The sequence below is a fragment of the Odontomachus brunneus genome, unplaced genomic scaffold, assembly GCF_010583005.1.
Source record: "Odontomachus brunneus isolate Ranch 3 - 2012 unplaced genomic scaffold, Obru_v1 Obru_scaffold_068, whole genome shotgun sequence".
Taxonomy (NCBI): domain Eukaryota; kingdom Metazoa; phylum Arthropoda; class Insecta; order Hymenoptera; family Formicidae; genus Odontomachus; species Odontomachus brunneus.
This window is the reverse complement of record NW_022639518.1, coordinates 911,301-930,303: the sequence shown is the minus strand read 5'-3', so window position 1 is coordinate 930,303 and position 19,003 is coordinate 911,301. Positions and strand designations below refer to the sequence as shown.

At 36.1% G+C, this 19,003-nt stretch overlaps 1 protein-coding gene across 9 annotated transcripts in view; it reads left to right on the top strand.

Moving 5' to 3' along the window:
- Window positions 1–19,003, top strand: part of LOC116846727 (ankyrin repeat domain-containing protein 50) — a 692,623-nt gene that overhangs the window by 295,673 nt on the left and 377,947 nt on the right. For 8 of the 9 annotated variants that reach the window (XM_032820946.1, XM_032820942.1, XM_032820941.1 and 5 more), the window contains one exon: window positions 13,545–13,856. The exons of the other annotated variant lie outside the window; for it this stretch is intronic. In XM_032820946.1, coding sequence (XP_032676837.1) covers window positions 13,545–13,856 — 312 coding nt within the window. The remainder of the gene's footprint in view (window positions 1–13,544; window positions 13,857–19,003) is intronic. 9 annotated transcript variants of the gene reach the window in all.

The following is a 19,003-nucleotide window of genomic DNA, read 5'->3' as shown; positions in this document are numbered from 1 at the left end:
AAGATATCTTTAAGATAATATTTTATAAACTTGTCTTAAAGATGTCTTAAAGATATCTTAAAGACATCTTATGAGCCGATTTTGGACATTCTGCTGTCTGGAAATAATATGAGAAATTCTATGAAAAATTATAAGAACAATTTTTACCAGGAATGGCATATATACACCTTTAAGTGGCACTTAAACTGGTCATTTAACCGTACGATTCTATATTTGTACTCGTTATTTCTCTATTATTGTTGCTTTTTTTATAAAAAATGTGTAATACAATTTGAAAAAATAAAAATTGTTTTTTATAGTGTATTGCGTGTGGGAAAAAGTTCGTAGCGTTTGATGTTCATGGCGCACTAGATGGGATTACATGTTCAGCACTCTGTAACTACTAATCGCATCGACAACACTAGACATGCATGACATTTCAACCTTTGTTTTGAGTCGAAAAATATTGAAATCGGTGAAGTGGATCAAAAATTATTTTATTTTGAAAATGGAGATAAATAAGAAAAAAATTCGTTACATTTTGCAGTATTACTACGATAAAGGCAAGAACACTGCACTTGCTTGTGAAAAAATGTGTGCTGTTTACGGTGAAGATACTCTATCAAAATCAGCAGTACGGAAATGGTTTGCTCGCTTTCGTACTGGAAATTTCGACGTCAAAGATGAACCTTGCTCCGGTCGACCAATCACCGAAAAGTCCAATAAAATCATGGAGAAAGTTGAGCGTGATAAGCATGTGAGCAGTGTGGAGATTGCCAGGTGACTAGGCATCGACCACAAAACAGTTTTGAATCATTTACACAACGCTGGATACAAAAAGAAGCTGGATGTTTAGGTTCCTCACGAGTGTTAAGTTGAATGTTAAGAACATGATGGACCGAATTAACATTTGCAATACGCTACTGAAATTGAATGAAATTGAGCCATTTCTAAAGAGAATAATAACTGGTGATGAAATATGGGTCACGTACGACAATCGAACTCGAAAAAGATCGTGGACAAAAGAAGGAGAGAAGGCGCAAGAAATCGCAAAACCTGGATTGATGACGAAGAAAGTGATGTTGTGTGTGTGGTGGGATTGGAAGGGAATCGTTCACTATGAGCTGTTACCGCTCGATGAAACAATTAATTAATTCCGAATTCTACTGTGAACAACTGGAGAAATTACAACAAGCAATTGAGAGGAAGCGGCCAGAATTGATCAATAGGAGGTCGTCTTCCATCACGACAACGCTCGACCACACACATCTTTGATGACTCGGAAAAAATTGCGAGAGCTTAGCTGGGAAGTTTTGATTTATGCATCGTATAGCCCTAACATAGCACCCTCAGACTATCATCTGTTTAGGTCTTTGCAGAACTCTCTTAATAGTATAAAGCTGACTTCAAAAGAGGCCTGTGAAAATTACTTGAAGCAATTTTTCGACCAGAAACCACAGAAGTTCTGTCGCGATGAGATTATGGCTCTGCCCCCAAAAAATGAACTTTCAATAACGTATTATAGACGTCTTTAAATGACGTTATTACCGCGTCAAAATTATCACGTTTTTTAAACGTCAGTTATTGGTTACATAACTTCTAGGATTGGTAATCACCATTTATTGACGTAAAAATGACGTGACGTTGTTGCCTGGGGATAGAATGATATGTAGCGTTGATAGCGCGCATTCTCAACATGCCTATAGTCGAATTTTATACTTAAGACTTTTATGTCTAAGATCGGATATCTTAATTGGACATCCAAATTATGGACATTAACGGATATCTTATGGACGTAAAACGGACATAAAATGGACGTCTATAGGACATCTTGTGCTATCTGGGTAGATAACGATGACATTACTACGACCTTCTAATAACATCACAGTGACCTCACAATTTTTCTGTAACATTGTGACTCTATTGTGAGTCTATTGTGATGTCATTGTAATATTTTGTGCTAAATGGGTAGACTCAAATAATCGTTTACTCCTTTTGACCGTTACTTATAACTTTCAAATATATATATCAAGATTATCGAAAGTGACTACCATAAATTGAATGTTTAAGTAAACATAAATAAACCTAAGTAAATATTCGAAAATTGCTCAAATAAGTAAATAAATAAATATGTGCCCCGTTGCAAGAGGATTTTTATGACGAAATACTGTCAAAACAAATTCTCTCCATCGTTTCACTTCCCAAACTGGGAACCATCCATGATTTGTAATACCATCGCCGACAAACTGCGATAACGACCGAACATACGCGTACTGATGCATCACTGAGCGCTTATTACTCCTTAGATTTTAATGATCCTATCACTGAATTGCGCGAACCAACCTTGGGACCGACGAACTCGTTCCGCGCGAAGATATATTCATTAAAGAGTTAAATTTTAAAATAATTAATTATAATAGAGAGAGAGAGAGAGAGAGAGAGAGAGAGAATTTATTGTTTTTAATGGGTAATGAATAATATTGTAACAATTTATTTTTAAAAAGTAATCTCAAGTTTAATTTAAATTTAAAAAAGTAGATTCAATTAATTTTATATCAAAGATACAAATAGTTTTCTCATTAATGAAATAATTATATCTGACGCTTTATGTCGTAGGTCATATAGAATGTGATTTATTTTATTGTAGTTTAAGATACATCTCTAATAGAAAACTAAGGAAGATAAGAAAATATATCTTGGACAAAAATTATATATTTTCAGAGAAAACATGCTATTTGATTTTGGATTATTCCTTGGAAAGTCATATCAAGGATAATTTTAATTTTTAAATGTTTAAAAATATAGTTTATGTAAAATAAGTAGATTTTTTTGGTTATTCTGGACAAAGTGGAATAAATTCATGGAAAAATGAATACTTTTAAGACATTTTACATTTTATCCTAATACTTTCCAATACAAAATATAAAATATTTCTTAAAATATTCATGATAATTTTATTTTAATTCTTTTTTATGTGGAATTATTTAAAGTCGATTGTTGTAAGATATTTAAATAATTTAAATAATTTATTTTAATTGACTGATTTTATCAGTTTTAAATAATTTATTGATGCATTCGTTTGCAAAAATTAGTATTTCCGATCAATTTTTCTTATCATTATAAGTACTAATTCTAACAGAGTGTATTTACAAGGAAACCCACATAAGTGTCCGCTTCCGATTTTCATGAATATGTTGTTCCTTAAATCAAAATAACAGACACGTATTTTTTATATGTACCCTTTCTCAAGTTTAGGGGGTACAGTACCCTTTTGAAAAAAATCAGTTTTTTTCATTTGAAGAGAATATAATAAAAACTATAAGAGATAGGAAAAAACATTTTGAGTAAACTTGAATGGTTTGAAGAGTACTTTGAAATGTATTTCTGTACTTTGAAGAGTACAGAAATTATTTGAAAAAAAAATTTTTTTTTAGTCAATATTTCCCCCATCACTTCTTATTTTTCAAATTGTAAAATTTGTTAATAACGCAATGAAAGCCTATTTCAATACGAATTCAACCATATATGATAAAGTTATTTTCCGATATACCATTAATGGGAAAAAATTATAAACCCTTATATACGCATGTTATCCGTACCAATCCGTGTGCTCGATTCTTTACGCAGCACGCATTCTACTTGTATTTTTGCTTACAGGAAATAATGATAAAGACAAACAAATTTCGCATTCTGCATGACAAAAATTTTCATAACGTACAGTCGGCGAAATGTTTATCACTTGTTATCACTTCAATATGCAATAAGATCATAGTGTGAAGATATAAAATGTAAAAATGAATGTCCTAAAGTGTTTCCGCAAATTGACGAAAGTTAAAACTTGTCCACAATAGTTGTAAGAATACGGCTATAAGGCTATAAGACGCGAAATTAATTATTTTTATTCATGTTCACAGTTCACGTTACCGCCTTGCAGCTATTGTAGACGAGCCTTAATATAATATTTCGTGTTACATAAGCGATACTATAAAATGCTGTCGCTTCGCAAACGTTAGTCTAGTGCGTTACATCGTTTAATCTTGTATTAAATGCTACGTCTTTGTAAGTATATTAATATTTAGAAAATTTATATGATTGTTTAAAATTTTCTTACAATTTTATTTTTAACTTTTGAAAAGTTATAACATGAAATCTTATTTGTCGTATTTTTTCTAGAGTATCAGAATATCCATACTATACGGATATTTTAATAATACCATTATTCACACTATTCGTGGCGCGAAGTATATCCGAATATCCTGATAATATCCTTAGGACGGATTTTATTGGTAATTATATATTGTACCTGAATGTCCGGATATCCGAATAACGGTATGATCCGGATTAAATAGCCCTAATAATTACAAATATATTTTTAAACAAATATTTATATGTTTACAATGTACTATATAATTTTTAAGGTAAAATGCTGTTTAATTCAAGAAACGTGATAATATTGCTGTTTGCTGTTTCCTTTTTAAATTTACCACAAACTCCTATTACAAATACAGAAAGAGAAGTAAAAGATAAAATAGACAATATGCTTCAAAAAATATAGGACGACGAATATGAAATAGAAGAAAAAGATAGTTTTGATTTTGAAAATTCTTTCGATATACCGGAAGCAGAATTAGTGAAACTGCAAGAAAGGAGTGAAGAAGAAGAAACAACGTATTATGTAAAAAAAAATGGTATGTGTTGTAACGCTGCTCTTTCATGCAGTCAGCACACGAATCGGGGGCAGGACAAAATGAGGTTCTATTATTTTGCTTGGCCGCTCGGCGGATTTTGCGAGACCCGACAGCTCGACAGACACTAAAGGGGCGCCAGGTACGGCGAGTCGTACCCACTAAAATAAATCTATCACGAAGCACTAAGAGAAATATATCCCGAATTAATTGGTCTCGCCGATGAGTGGAACTCGTCCTCCGCACGAACAGCTATCACGAACGACCGGCAGCTCAGCTGGATTCGCGTTAGAGGGGCTAGTTCTTGATCGATCGGAGGTGAGAGGATAAGACGGCTATTATCAAAATTATGCAACTCAGAATAGGCTTAGATCACGTTTATTATACAGTAGCGTTTACAACAATGTTCCAAATCTCGACAGCGATATTAGTTGATAGTAATACGGATCCTTGCTCGCGGTTGCGATAGGGGTATTCGGCAGCGCGTGTTACTAGTCGTGACCGACGTAGGTCACGACAGCCACGGAGACTTTCGGTGTACCAGCTCGTCGGTACAGCACGGCGGATGTTCGGGAGCAAAAGTTTATTCCTACGATACCCGGAGCTCTTCCCCGACGCGCGAGAGGGGCGCAAGCCCTCGCCCTCGCCCAGGAGGACGGCCGGGTCCTCGCTCGTCGACGCCTCGTCCGCTCCGCAACGCGGATTACCAAAAAGAAGTCTGCTCGTTCCCTCTGGAACGGACTCACCAAAAGCTATAGCGGAGTGGGAGCAGTCGGCAGCAGACAGCGGCGGTTCCTCCGGTCTCACAAAAGTCGAACCCTGGTGCGGTAGCGGCCTTACGAGGTGAAGGTCGAGTCGTCGCTTCCTCGGTTCTCTCTATCCCGGCTCTGCGGATGGCAGGTCTCTTACAGCTATCTGTGCTTCGGCGATACGGGCGAAAAAGTTCTCAAGCAGTCGTTGAAGTCCCATTATATCTCAGGTTTCGAACCGCTTTTCGACAGCCTTCAGTCTCTCATTGGTCGGATGTAATCCCCGATTTTCCTTTTCCGATTTTTGGCGACTGTTTTCCTTTCGTCGATTCTCTGAGCTTCTTAGTCCTTCCGACCTTGGATTTTGCTCTCTCTTGGCAGCCGTTGTTTATGGCGGTCCACGGGCCTTGCGGCGTCTTCGCGCGGCTCGGAGGACGCTCCGGGTCGCGAAGGATGCGCTCGCCGGCCTTGCCCTGGCGGCAGTTATCCTCCGCTCGTCCGTGATGTCAATCCACTCCGTCCTTGCGGCTTCCTCGCGACAGTTTGTCACCGCTCCACTTTGGCAGCTCCTCTTCGACGTTCTGGATGTTAGCTGGAACAGGCTTTTGTAGAATGTCCCACCCTGTGGATTTCTAATTAATCTTATTCTATACGGAAACGATTCACCTGAGACAACCGGTCTTTCTGCCGCTTCTCTCGAAGGTTTTTCCTCTCCCTCGTCGGCAGCCGTCCTCCTTGATGGTGATCTTCTTCTTCTTGACTCAACCCTCCCCCCGATGACCGTATTTTCATACACAAATTATTCGAGAGCTGCGTAGGTTCGCGTCCCATTCGCCTCACGGCCAGGACGCGACATCCGCTTGCAGCTGGGAAGCTCGTAAGGCTTCCTTACCACGGTTTACAGAATGACGGACGATAATTAAGAATCGTCATAGTATAAATGATGACATCCCAATTGAATATAAAAGAGCTGTTGAGTTTTGGAAACTTGATGATTCAGTGAAATCAAAATCGCTTGAAAACGTAAAACATTTCGGAAAGTTACATCACTCCGGCAATTGCGAAGGTGGCGGGAACAAGTGAACAAAATTGGAAAAGCTAAAAGAAATTTCATCATATACATTAAATAAATTCCAAGAAAGTTTCCACAAAAGAGCAGCTGTTCATGACATAGATATTGCTCGATCGGCCCTCAAAGCGCAAGGAGAAATTAATGCCGCGGGATTTACAGCATCAAATGAATGTGTAAGACATTTTAAGATAATGCACAAAATTGTATCCCGAAAAATTACAAAATTTATAACAAAGAAAACTCTGAAATTAAAAGAATATCTAGAAGCAGAAAGCAATAGGTTTATCGAAAATATTAAATATTATATTATATACGCGTTATGGATTTGAAAATATATATAATTCAGACCAAAGCGGATTCCAACTAGAATGAGCGCACAGTACAATCGGTATCGACAACAACATATAGTACCATACAACCAACAATTTCAGGCGATGGTAGTATATTATATCCTCTTTTTATTGTGTTAAAAAAATCTACTGGAACATTCGGTCCACGAGTACAGGAAACAATGTTTAGGAAAAACAATATTTATGTTATGGTTTCAAAATCCGGAAAATTGACATCGCATCATTTTGAGATATGATTAAGAGACATTTATTTTCAAAACGTTGGTCCAAAATCTGTTTTATTATTGGATTCGTGGGCTGGTCATTGCCCAAATTTAATTACAAGAAATAGGCCAGACAATGCAGAAGATATTGTTTTTCTGACAATATCAGCAGGAACGACGGACAATCATTAGATGTGTATGATTTTAGATTGTGGAAGAATTTTAAAAACATTTTTCGGATATTGTCATGCTTCTAGATTTTGATATAAAATTACATGCACAAGACCCACATTTAGAAATTTATTTAAATATGCTTGATTTAAAAGCGGCTATATAGAATATAAGCCTGACGAATTTGAAACGCCTGTAGATTATTGTTTTAAAAAACATTAAAAAACAACATGTGATCTTTGCGGCAACATTGCCATAATTACTTTGTGCATGGTGCAAAAAATCTCTATGTATACAACATTTTTTTCACGATCATCATCTTTGTTATGAATTTAAACTATAAATCATATATTAACACATTTCTATTTTCATTGATGTAACTTTGTTTTAACATTATAATATTATTATATAATTATATTGTTATATTCTAATAATTAATTCTTATAATTAATAAAGAGCTTCATATTTACATAAACATAAAATGTGTATTCATAATTTATAATGTACAATTAATTACAATTTCATTATGTGAATATTAAATATGTATTTTTTCTGTCTTCCATTGTGTCTTGTCCTTCCATATTGATGATACAGAAAAATAAAAACTTTCATAAAATTTTCATATTTTTTACTCTATTTTTTGGATAAATATTAATAATTATAAGTCTATTTCTCTCTTTATATTTATTCTTTTTCCTCCGTATGTTCTCTTGTAACTTGTGGAGGTTCTTCATTTTCACGAGATCTTTCTTGCCTCTTACGAGAACCATTAGTATTAATATTCCTCTATTAGTCCGAGCGCACGGACGGGTATTCATTTTTTTAAATGGAATCGATATGTTTTGTTTTGATCATATGATAGAAGAGCTCAAAACAAGTTGAAAACATAAAATACAAGATCAAACACGACAAACAATGTGGTACCAGCACGATGGATGCCCGGCTCATTTTTCATTGTTTGCGAGAAATAAACTCAATGAAATATTTGCAAATCGCTGCATTGAACATGGGGATCCTGTATGGATATCTCGTTCACCAGACTTGACACCACTATATTTCTTTTTATGGGGAATCTTAAAGAATATGGTCTACAAAACCGAACCAACTACACCTCAAGATATGCAAGAAAAAATTATTACATCCTGTGCGTCAATAACTCCCGATGTTATTAGAAGAGCAAGACAATCAATGATCAGAAGAATCCAACATTGCATTAATAATGATGCTCATTATTTCGAACATCTTTTATAAACCTAAGATTCACTTCATATTAAAAACGTCGCATCGTATAAAAAACCTTATGTATACTGAAGAAATTTTTGGATCAATTAACAAAATGTCTGGTAAAATATGAACGAATAAGTAATTCGGTTGAAATAAAAATATGTCTATTTAAAACACACAATTTTCAAATTATCAATAAATAGGCTGCATAGATAGACTACAATACACATGTATTACCGCTAATATATACAGAGTGTCTCACACTCTCTTCCGGCCATTTTGTGGGAACATAGAACAGGTTACAATGAACATAAAAGTCCTATACCGTTTTGCGATATTCGCAATAATTATCGAGATATTAATTGTAGAAAATTTGTAAATGATCATGCAGAATATGGTAAATGAGTTATAGTAGCGACGAGTGCCGTCGTGTACTTATACCTTAGGTCAAATTGAACAAAAAAGTCCTCTACCATTTTCCAAATAATCACCTAGATTTTTAATTATTAATTAAAGAAAATGAGTGCATTATCACGTAAAATCGTGCAATAATCTTCTTTAATTAATAATTAAAAATCTATATAATTATTTTCAAAATAGTAGAGGACTTTTTTGTTCAATTTAACCTAAGTTATAAGTACACGACGGCAGTCATCGCTACTATAACTTATTTACCATATTCTGCATGATCATTCACAAATTTTCTGCAATTAATATCTCGATAATTATTGCGAATATCGCAAAACGGTATTATTAGGAATTTTATGTTCACCGCAACCTGTTCTACGTTCCCACAAAATGCCCGGAGGAGAGTATGAGACACTCTGTACAGAGAAATATGCGTCATTTCGTTCGTGCAATTCAAATAATTCGTTTTTACATTTCATATCTTCATACTATGATCTTATTGCATATTGAAGTGATAACAAGTAATAAACATTTCGCCGACTGTATGTTATGAAAACTTTCGTCATTGAATGCAGAATGCGAAATTTATCTATCTTTATCGTTATTTCCTGTAAGCAAAAATACAAGTAGAATGCGTGCTGCGTAAAGAATTGAGCGCACGGACGGGTACGGATTACATGCGTATATAAGGGTTTATAATTTTTTCCCATTAATGGTATATCGGAAAATAACTTTATCATATATGGTTGAATTCGTATTGAAATAGGCTTTCATTTCGTTATTAACAAATTTTACAATTTGAAAAATAAGAAGAAGTGGTGGGGGAAATATTGACTAAAAAAATTTTTTTTTTCAAATAATTTCTGTAAAGTACTCTTCAAACCATTCAAGTTTATTCAAAACTATTGTAACGATCCAAAATATCGTGACAGAAAAGCGCAGAACAATGCGACAAGAAAGAAATGCGAAAGAACATGTCCTAGTAAACAACGCGGCCACCAAACACCGGTGGTAGACAGCGAATCAAGCGTGATTCGCAATATATAAAAGGCCGCGAATTATAATCAAGATCAGATCCGATCTACCGCTCTTCAGAGAGAATCCGATTCCGATCATCCGCTTTCTGGAGAAAACCGCATATACTGTTCCTGGCAGATTTCTGTTCGCGACTGAAATCACTCCACCGTCGACTCATGGACTTATGACATCGACATTGTTCTTCACACCGTTCCTCGCGGGTTACTGCTCGCGGATTCGCGACAGCAACCATTCCGTCGTCGGCTCATGGATTCGTGACGCCGACACTGAAAACTACCGTCATCCGCAAGGTTCCACGGCCGCCGAAGGGCCTGGAACCGACACACAGGAAGGGCGCTTAACGCACCCTTCGCACCGCAAACCGGATCTCGCCTTCGCCTTAGCGCGAGCGAGATCACAGCATATCGAGTCGCCGTGTGCGAACTCAGCATCGTCGATTCGAAGTTTCGCTCCATTGCAGCGTAGCTTCGACACCGCGTATTAAGGATCCGCGTTAGGGTCACACCGTCGTTGTCGCCTCGCGAGGACACGAGTCGACCTCCGCGATACTAGCCAACGATCTCCGGAAGCGAGATTGCACTTACTTCGTTACCGCGACGCATAGGCGCGTCCGCAGCACCGTCTTTACCGCAACTGCGCTCAGGTTAGAACGAGCCAGTCTCGTTCAATTACAAAGGAAACTCCGATAGCTAAGGTTCCGTGCACAAGGGTAGACTGCTGCACCGCATACACGGAATAGTATCGAATCTCCGCGAGAGGAGATCTAGGGTACCGCCACACGAGCGATACCACGCGTGCAGCTCCGTTGCAATATTACCGATCGACCGCTTATACTGTGCTGCATCGAAGAGCAGTTACAGCACCGAAAGAAATTGTTAATTAAATTTAAAGAGGCGAGAAGCCGAGAAACGTCAACAGACGAACTCGCGAATACGTGACTACAACACCGTCCACGTCCCGCGCACCGCGCATCGCACCCTGCGAGCCATCGCATAAACAAAGCCTCTGACAACTCGTACACAGTCGACCGATCCGCGAGCGATCCGGAACGCGACGCATCGCGATTACACATTTTTTCTATCTCTTATAGTTTTTATTATATTCTCTTCGAATGAAAAAACTGATTTTTTTCAAAGGGGTACTTCATTCTCTAAACTTGAGAAAACGTACATATAAAAAAATACGTGTCTGTTATTTTGATCTAAAGAACAACATATTACAAATTCATGAAAATCGGAGGCGGACACTTGTGTGGGTTTCCTTGTTAGATAAGGTTATCGAAAAGTGTATAGTTATTTGTTTTAGTATTTGGTTATTTGTGTTAGTATTTGGTTATTTATGACATATTTTTTGAACGTCGGCCGCGATGTACCAACGCGACACTCACTCACAAATTCCGCCCGAGCAGGTTATTTACGAATCAACACGCACTTCTCGTAGTCTCAATTAGTAAATGGGCGCCAGGTGCGGAGACTGCCGCACCGCCGCACAGTGTGCCGAAAAACACATTTGGTGGATAAAATTTTGCCTACATCACAAAGCTGCATCAATTTTGATGAAACTTTTTTTAAAATACCCGTGAATAGTTCTACTATAATGTTTCACTGCCAAAAATTTGAAAAAGGTAAACATAACCCCCAAAAAATAATCCCTCAAACTCTATTACCTATTACCCCTAATTACCTCAAACTTCATAACACCATGGTGGAAACTCCATCACTCCAAACCTTATAGTCCCATAACTCCTAAACCTGATTACCCACGAGTTAAAAATTTCACTTTTATCCTAAACCCCGTAACCCTAAATTCCATAACTCTGTTATGAAGTTATGGAGTTTGGGGTCATGGGGTTTTTAACTCGTGGGTAATCAGGTTTAAGAGTTATGAGACTATAAGGTTTGGAATGATGGAGTTTCGGACCATAACGTTATGAAGTTTAAGGCAATTAGAGGTAATAGGTAATGGAGTTTGGGGTTATTTTTTGGAGTTATGTTTATTTTATTCAAAATTTTGGCAGTGAGAGATTATAGTAGAACTATTCACGAGTATTTTAAAAAAAGTTTCATCAAAATCGATACAGATTTGTGATGTAGGCAGAATTTTGTCCACCAAATGTTTGCCAATGCTTTTTGGCATTCTATGCGCCGGGGAGTTAGACTCCCTGGTTCCGCCACACGATCGACGGACGCCCGCCCGGTACGGGCGCAGCTACCTCTCGCGGAGGTTCGGATCTCGAAGGGACATGCAATAACGATCGACAGTTTCCTGATATATAGCAATTTATTAAAGACTACTCAATACAAAATATACGCGGCGCTACGCTAGGCTAACACAAAATACGCTACACAGAATATATTTACAACGCTACGCTATTCGATACGCTATTGACGACGAAGCGGCTCTCACGCCGCTGGTTTTCCGTGGAAATCTTTATAGTCCACATGCTGCGGTGCACCGGCTTATACATTACTCACCCTAAACTCCGTTTACGCGTCGAAGGGGTCGCTGGAGCTGAAACTCCATCATTCCAAACTTTATAGTCCCATAACTCTTAAACTTGATTACCCACGAGTTAAAAACCCCATACTACATAACCAATATTTTATAACCTCATAACGGGGTTATGGAATTGGGGGTTATGGGGTTTAGGGTAAAAGTGAGGTTTTTAACTCGTGGGTAATTAAGTTTAGGAGTTATGGGACTATAAGGTTTGATGTGATGAAATTTCGGACCATTTGGTGTTATGAAATTTGAGGTAATTGAGCCCTGGACAATGACTTGCCAGATAATCGTGTCTCGTCCTCTGTTGCCTCTTGTCTTTCACGCCGAGGTTCTTCCGCCCTGTCCGACTGCTCCCTCCATAGGTGTAGCTTCCGCTGGTTCGGCTGCACCCACTCGCACCTGCAAATTCTTGGTCCCACGGATTTGCGTGGAATCGCGGCTGCTGTCCGATAATGTCTTTCGGTTTGACTAACTGGGGCGTAAGATAGTTCGCGAGATCAGACTGCTAACAACGGATTATACGTGTCATCCGAAGATCGTAGGAGAAGAGATCTCTCCCACACGGTATTGGCTTATTTATCCCTTCGTTAAACAACTCATCCGCCTCCTGCGGGATACCTAATAACGATACGCTTGCCCGCGTTCGATGCCTTTCGCCTTGGCTACAGGTTCCCTTGGCTACCGCGTGTTCCCAGTGTCATTACTGACCATCAGGTGTCGGTGCTTATTGCGGGACCGAGCGCTTTCAGCCGTTCGCCAAGAACGGTTTCAATATGACGGAGGCTCAAACGCCATCACATCATATAGTATATATTTCATATCTCTTAATATTAAGAAATATCATGATAAAATGTAAAATATCTCGGAAATCTCTATTCATTTTTCAGATTTTATTCTAATGCTTTTATATGTAAAATAACCGGCAAAATCAACTTATGTTTAGAAAATTATATATTTCCATAAAAAATTAAAGTTGATTTTAATAGAGCTTTTTAAGATCAAATAAATATTTGACTGCTTATATCGATTATCTTCTTTTTATTGGAGTTCTACAACTTATGTTCAAAATACTTTTTCATATCTTATTTGATATCCTAGGTACTTTAGAGAATTGAAATGAGACATTCCGTAAAACGAAGTATTTCTCATAAATTTTATTTCAGGTGGTCGAACAACTTTTAAAGCACGGTGCAATGGTAGATTGCGCTGATTGGGATCAACGAACTGCACTAAGGGCAGCTGCATGGGGTGGACATGAAGATATTGTTAAAACACTTTTACAACATGGTGCCGATGTGAACAGAACAGATGACGAAGGTAGAACTGCACTGATTGCTGCAGCATACATGGGTCATAGTGAGATTGTAGAACATCTACTAGATTTCGGAGCTAAAATCGATCATGCCGATAACGATGGTAGAGCTGCGCTCAGCGTTGCTGCTCTTTGCGTTCCTGCCAACCATGGATATGCAAAAGTATTCTTTTTTTACTGATACCTCTTTTTAATATTCATTAGATAAAAGTCTTAATTATAGATTTTTTAGTAATTATAAAACTATATCATAAAGAATTACCAATTTTTTAAAATGTCAACCCGAAATATCTCGGAAATATACAATATAAGAAAAAAACGTTTTAAATAAAAATTGTTGAGTTTTAGTAGGACATTTAGTAGAATAGTAAATCACCGCTTACTAAATGACTTTGTTTTTGTGTAATGTATGTAAATTACAATTAATGTTATCATTTCTTTAACTCTCTAATGCCCTCATTTGGTTAACGAACATTATAATATTATGTTTATTATAGTGATCTCGTATGAGCGTAATATCGTGCCTTATTAATTAAATTTAAATGAAAATTGAAATATTACTAAATATTTATACTAAATATTAAATAGAACGAGTAGATGTATTAAAATATTTATTTATTATCGATCCATTAGAATTAAAGAGTGATGTCACTGGATAGGTTATGTGCCCCATTTCTGGGCAGCGAAAAATATACTTAAATGGCTACCAAATTAAAGGTCTTGATGAGCTGATTAGAAAGATATAAGTTTTAGAGACGCATTGACATCTTAATGCATTAAGATTCAATATATGAGCGTTATGTGACTGATTTTGTGGACCGAATTTATTTTATCTTCACATTAAAGATTACCCAATACAAGATTGAAATGTTTATATTGATTATAATAATTAAACAAACATAATTAGATCTTGTGCACAATTATTTCGTTTTAATAGTTAAATATATGCGTACGTACTTTCAGCGCTCCAGCTCTCATAGGCCCTAATTATTTATATTTGATTTTATATTTTTGTAATCAGCTCATCAAAGCCTTTAATTTGGTATCTATTACATTTTTCACTGCTCAGAAATGGGGCACATGTTGGCGTCACTCTTTAGTAACAGCACAAGTCACGTTAACCTCATGTATTTATTCTCGCTGTGAGCGCGCGCTAACACTTCCAGAGTCTATTAATAAAAGTTAAGTTTATTAATAAAATTAATAAAATAAAAGAAACGACGATACAAATATAATCTAAAAAGCTGTAAATGAAAAGCCAGAAAGTTTCAAAGTCAACTGTTATAAGACATCTTTATATATTGTAATTAAAATAATTAGAAAATAAAATTTCAACTGAGCGTTCGCCTTAGACGAAGACAATGAAGGGTAAATAAGAATTTTCTTTTATCGTACAATGTCATTGGAGGTATCGGAATATTTTTATCTTTATATAATACTGCAAAGTCTATATGTACGCCACCCAGAGAATACTTCTTTTTTTTCTCCCTTTTTCTCTTCTCTTGCTCTTTTTTCTTTCCTTTCCTATCTTTTCTCACTTCTTTGTTCTCTCTTCTTTATTTTCTTTTCTCCCCAGCTTCAGTATTATTCAAGATGTGTTTATAGATGTATAGCGAGATTGAATTAACTCCTGTACCAATAAGTTTGTTGAATGTACATTACTAGGCCAGAAGTTTGGAATCAGTCATATTTTTGTGTAAAATAAAAGATCGTTTGTAAATATTATGAAAGCAACCGTTTATAATGAATTTTTATTGACATTGACGACTATTTTAGTTCAGAACACCAAATCTTTGTGCCTATATCTAATAAATTCTTGCTATTATCTACTTGCGGTTGAACACTTACTTTGTTTTGGTCACTTTTGAATCACAGAAATATGATGTTTATCCTCAATTCCAGTATCTAATCATTGTATTCTAATTAAGTAGAATCTTAATAGTTGAATTCAAGCATTCATAGACGCAAGTTACAATTTCTGAGCTCGTTAAAGTTATCAGTCGATTTATTTAATTGAATTTCTTTATTTAATGTAATGTAACTATAGGCATATAAAATTAGTGTTCTAATCTAAAGTAGTCGTCAATGTCAATAAACGTTTATTATAAACAATTGCTTTCATAATATTTACAAACAATTTTTTATTTCACACAAAAATATGACTGCTTCCAAACTTCTGGACTATAATGTACAACGTAGGTGATCCCAAGCAACACACAATATTTTAAAATATTATTAAAATATTTTAGAATATATAGAAAAATTATTAAAATATTTTAGAATATATAGAAAAATTATTAAAATATTTTAGAATAATAGATATTAAATAATTTATAAATATTCTAATGTCTGAGATTTTCAGATATGAAAAAAGTTATGATAAATATTTAAAAATATTTATGAAGAATATTTATCATAAATTTTTCATTAATTATAATCTTTTTCATAGAAGTATTTATAAAAAATGTTTTTCATAAATATTTTTAAATACTTATTATTAACCTTTTTATACCTGAAAATCTCGGACATTTGAACATTTATAAAATATTTAATATCTATATTTTTAAAATATTTTGTAAATATATATATTGTATGCTGTCTGGGATGTAGATATCCAAGTAGAGAATTGTACGAGGGCTGCTCCGTAAGTTTTGCGACTTGGCAACACTGGCGTTGCTAGGTAAAATCTAACCTTACCATCAAAAATATTTGACAGTTTGGAAGATTTTTTTACTCGAAACGTTTTATCGTACGGAGGCTACTTGTATTGTTTACAGTGACTTGAAAATTGCGTCTCAGCGAAAAAATGGAATTAACACGAGAACACTTTCGTGCGATGATTTTTTACGACTTTCGACGTGGATTATCGAGACAAGAGTGCATCGATCAATTTGCTTCCACTTTTGGCAATGAAGCACCACACAAGACCACTATTTGTCGCTGGTTTAATGAATTCAATCGTGATCGTAGTTCGCTCACCGACGAACCTCGCGAAGGTCGTCCAAAATCAGCTGCTGTGCCAGAAAACATCGATGCTGTGCGTGAATTGATAATGCAAGATCGACATGTGATATACCGTGAGATTCAGGCATTCCTGGGTGTTGGTATGAATTGCATACAAAGGATATTGCATGAATATTTGGCCGTAAAAAAAATTTGTTCACGTTGGATCCCGCACAATTGCTCAAAAAAAGGATCGTGTAAATTGGTGCAAAAAAATGCTGAAGAAATTCGATCGAGGTGCGTCAAATGCCGTATATAACCTCTACACAGGTGACGAGTCATGGATCTATGCATATGAGCCGGAAACTAAACAGCAGTCGACTGTGTGGGTCTTTCAAAGTGAACCTAACCCAACAAAAGTTGTTCGCGCTCGAAGCATTTCGAAACAAATGGTCGCCTGTTTTTTCGGAAAAACTGGTCATGTGGCAACAGTACCCTTAGAGAAACGTAGAACGGTCAATTCTGAGTGGTACACAACCATTTGTTTGCCAGAAGTCTTCGGCCAAATAAGGAAAAACAACTCAAGACGACGAATCATTCTTCACCATGACAATGCGAGCTCTCACACATCGGCTCAAACAACCGCCTATTTGACCAGTGAAAACATCGAATTAATGGGTCATCCACCGTACAGTCCTGATTTGGCACCCAATGACTTCTTTTTGTTCCCGAACATCAAGAATAAACTGCGTGGTCAACGATTTTCGACGCCAGAAGAAGCGGTTGATGCGTTTAAAACACATGTTTTGGAGGTACCATTTTCGGAGTGTCATGGATGCTATAATAAATGGTTTGAGCGAATGCAGAAGTATATTGATCATCATGGAGAGTACTTTGAAAAACAATAAAGCCATTTTCAATGACAAATTGCCGTGTTTTCCTTACTAGTCGCAAAACTTACGGAGCAGCCCTCGTATATGTTTCGCCAGTACACAAAAGTGGCTCGATACTGGATCAATACTGAAAAATGAATGTCCGGTTTTGGTACTGAACCTAATATGAAAAAGCTATATTATTGGTACTGGCTCCGTACTAATGTTAGGTACTGGATAGTCGTACCGTACTTATACTAGGGTGTTATCGAAAAGTGTTTGTTGTTTTCGGTACTGGCCCAGTATTTAAAATATATTATTGATACTGGCTCTGTTCGTAGAATCAGTACTGGATACCCAAGTAAAAATCATATATGATCTGCTAATAGAGGATATTGGGCCAGTATCGTGCGAGTATAAAAAAACGGACTATACCAATGTCCTTTATAGGAAAACAGAAAAGGTCACTAACGCGAAACCTAAATAACTCAGTGGTAAGAACGTTTGCCTGACAAGTTGAAGACTCGATTCCAACCGTCGCCCCGAAGAATTTTTCCTCATATGACTATTAAAAATAGACCTGTATAAATACGAAAGTGCAGCCCCCCCGACCATGGTCTAATCTTTCTTTCCGTACTATATAGTTGTGATATTAACAATTGTACAAATAATAAAAAGGAATCGATATTGGCTCAGTACTGACCCAGAATAGGTATTTCCTCAGTGCTAGGAATTAATACTTTTTTTTATACTGGTACAGTACTGATTTTCAGTACTGTGACAGTACTGTTTTCCGATACTGGCCCTTTTCTATCATCCCAGTATCATACCAATACTAAATCCGACTGACATATGGTACTATAACGTTTATCAGTAATCGGTACTATTTATCATAAATCGGTACTGGGCCACTTTGATGCTAGTAGTAAATTCCTACTTGGGTACCTTGGATCGTTAAATTTAAAAAATATTATTGCTTGGTGTTAGCTATGGTAATTCACAATAAGATATAGGATTCTTATATACTGAACAACATGCTCTCTTCTGGGTAAAAAAATAACTTTTCAAAAATCATATTTTTCAAAAAAATAATATTTTTTAAAAATAGTCACTTAAAATTGTAGCCCATAATTCATCAAAATATTCACTAAAATATTGAAGAACATCTACTAATATTGGAAATGACATTTTAAATAAAAACCGTCATTATCAGTTGTCATTTCATACAGCACATGATATTATTCGTATACAAGGTAGACCATTTTAATCCATCCAGTCGAATATGTCGAAAACCAAGCACGGGAGAGAAAAATTTTTCAGACAAAAGTTGTTTGGTTTTGAGGGGACCATAAGATGGTACCATTGCTTTGACCTTGAAGAATTATTTGAAAGTCACATGAAAGTCACCTCAATTTTTTTAAACGGCATCCCCTATTTTTTATTACATATTCTTGTAGCTGACCTCGAGAGCTTTCCAAAACATTCTAATGAAATG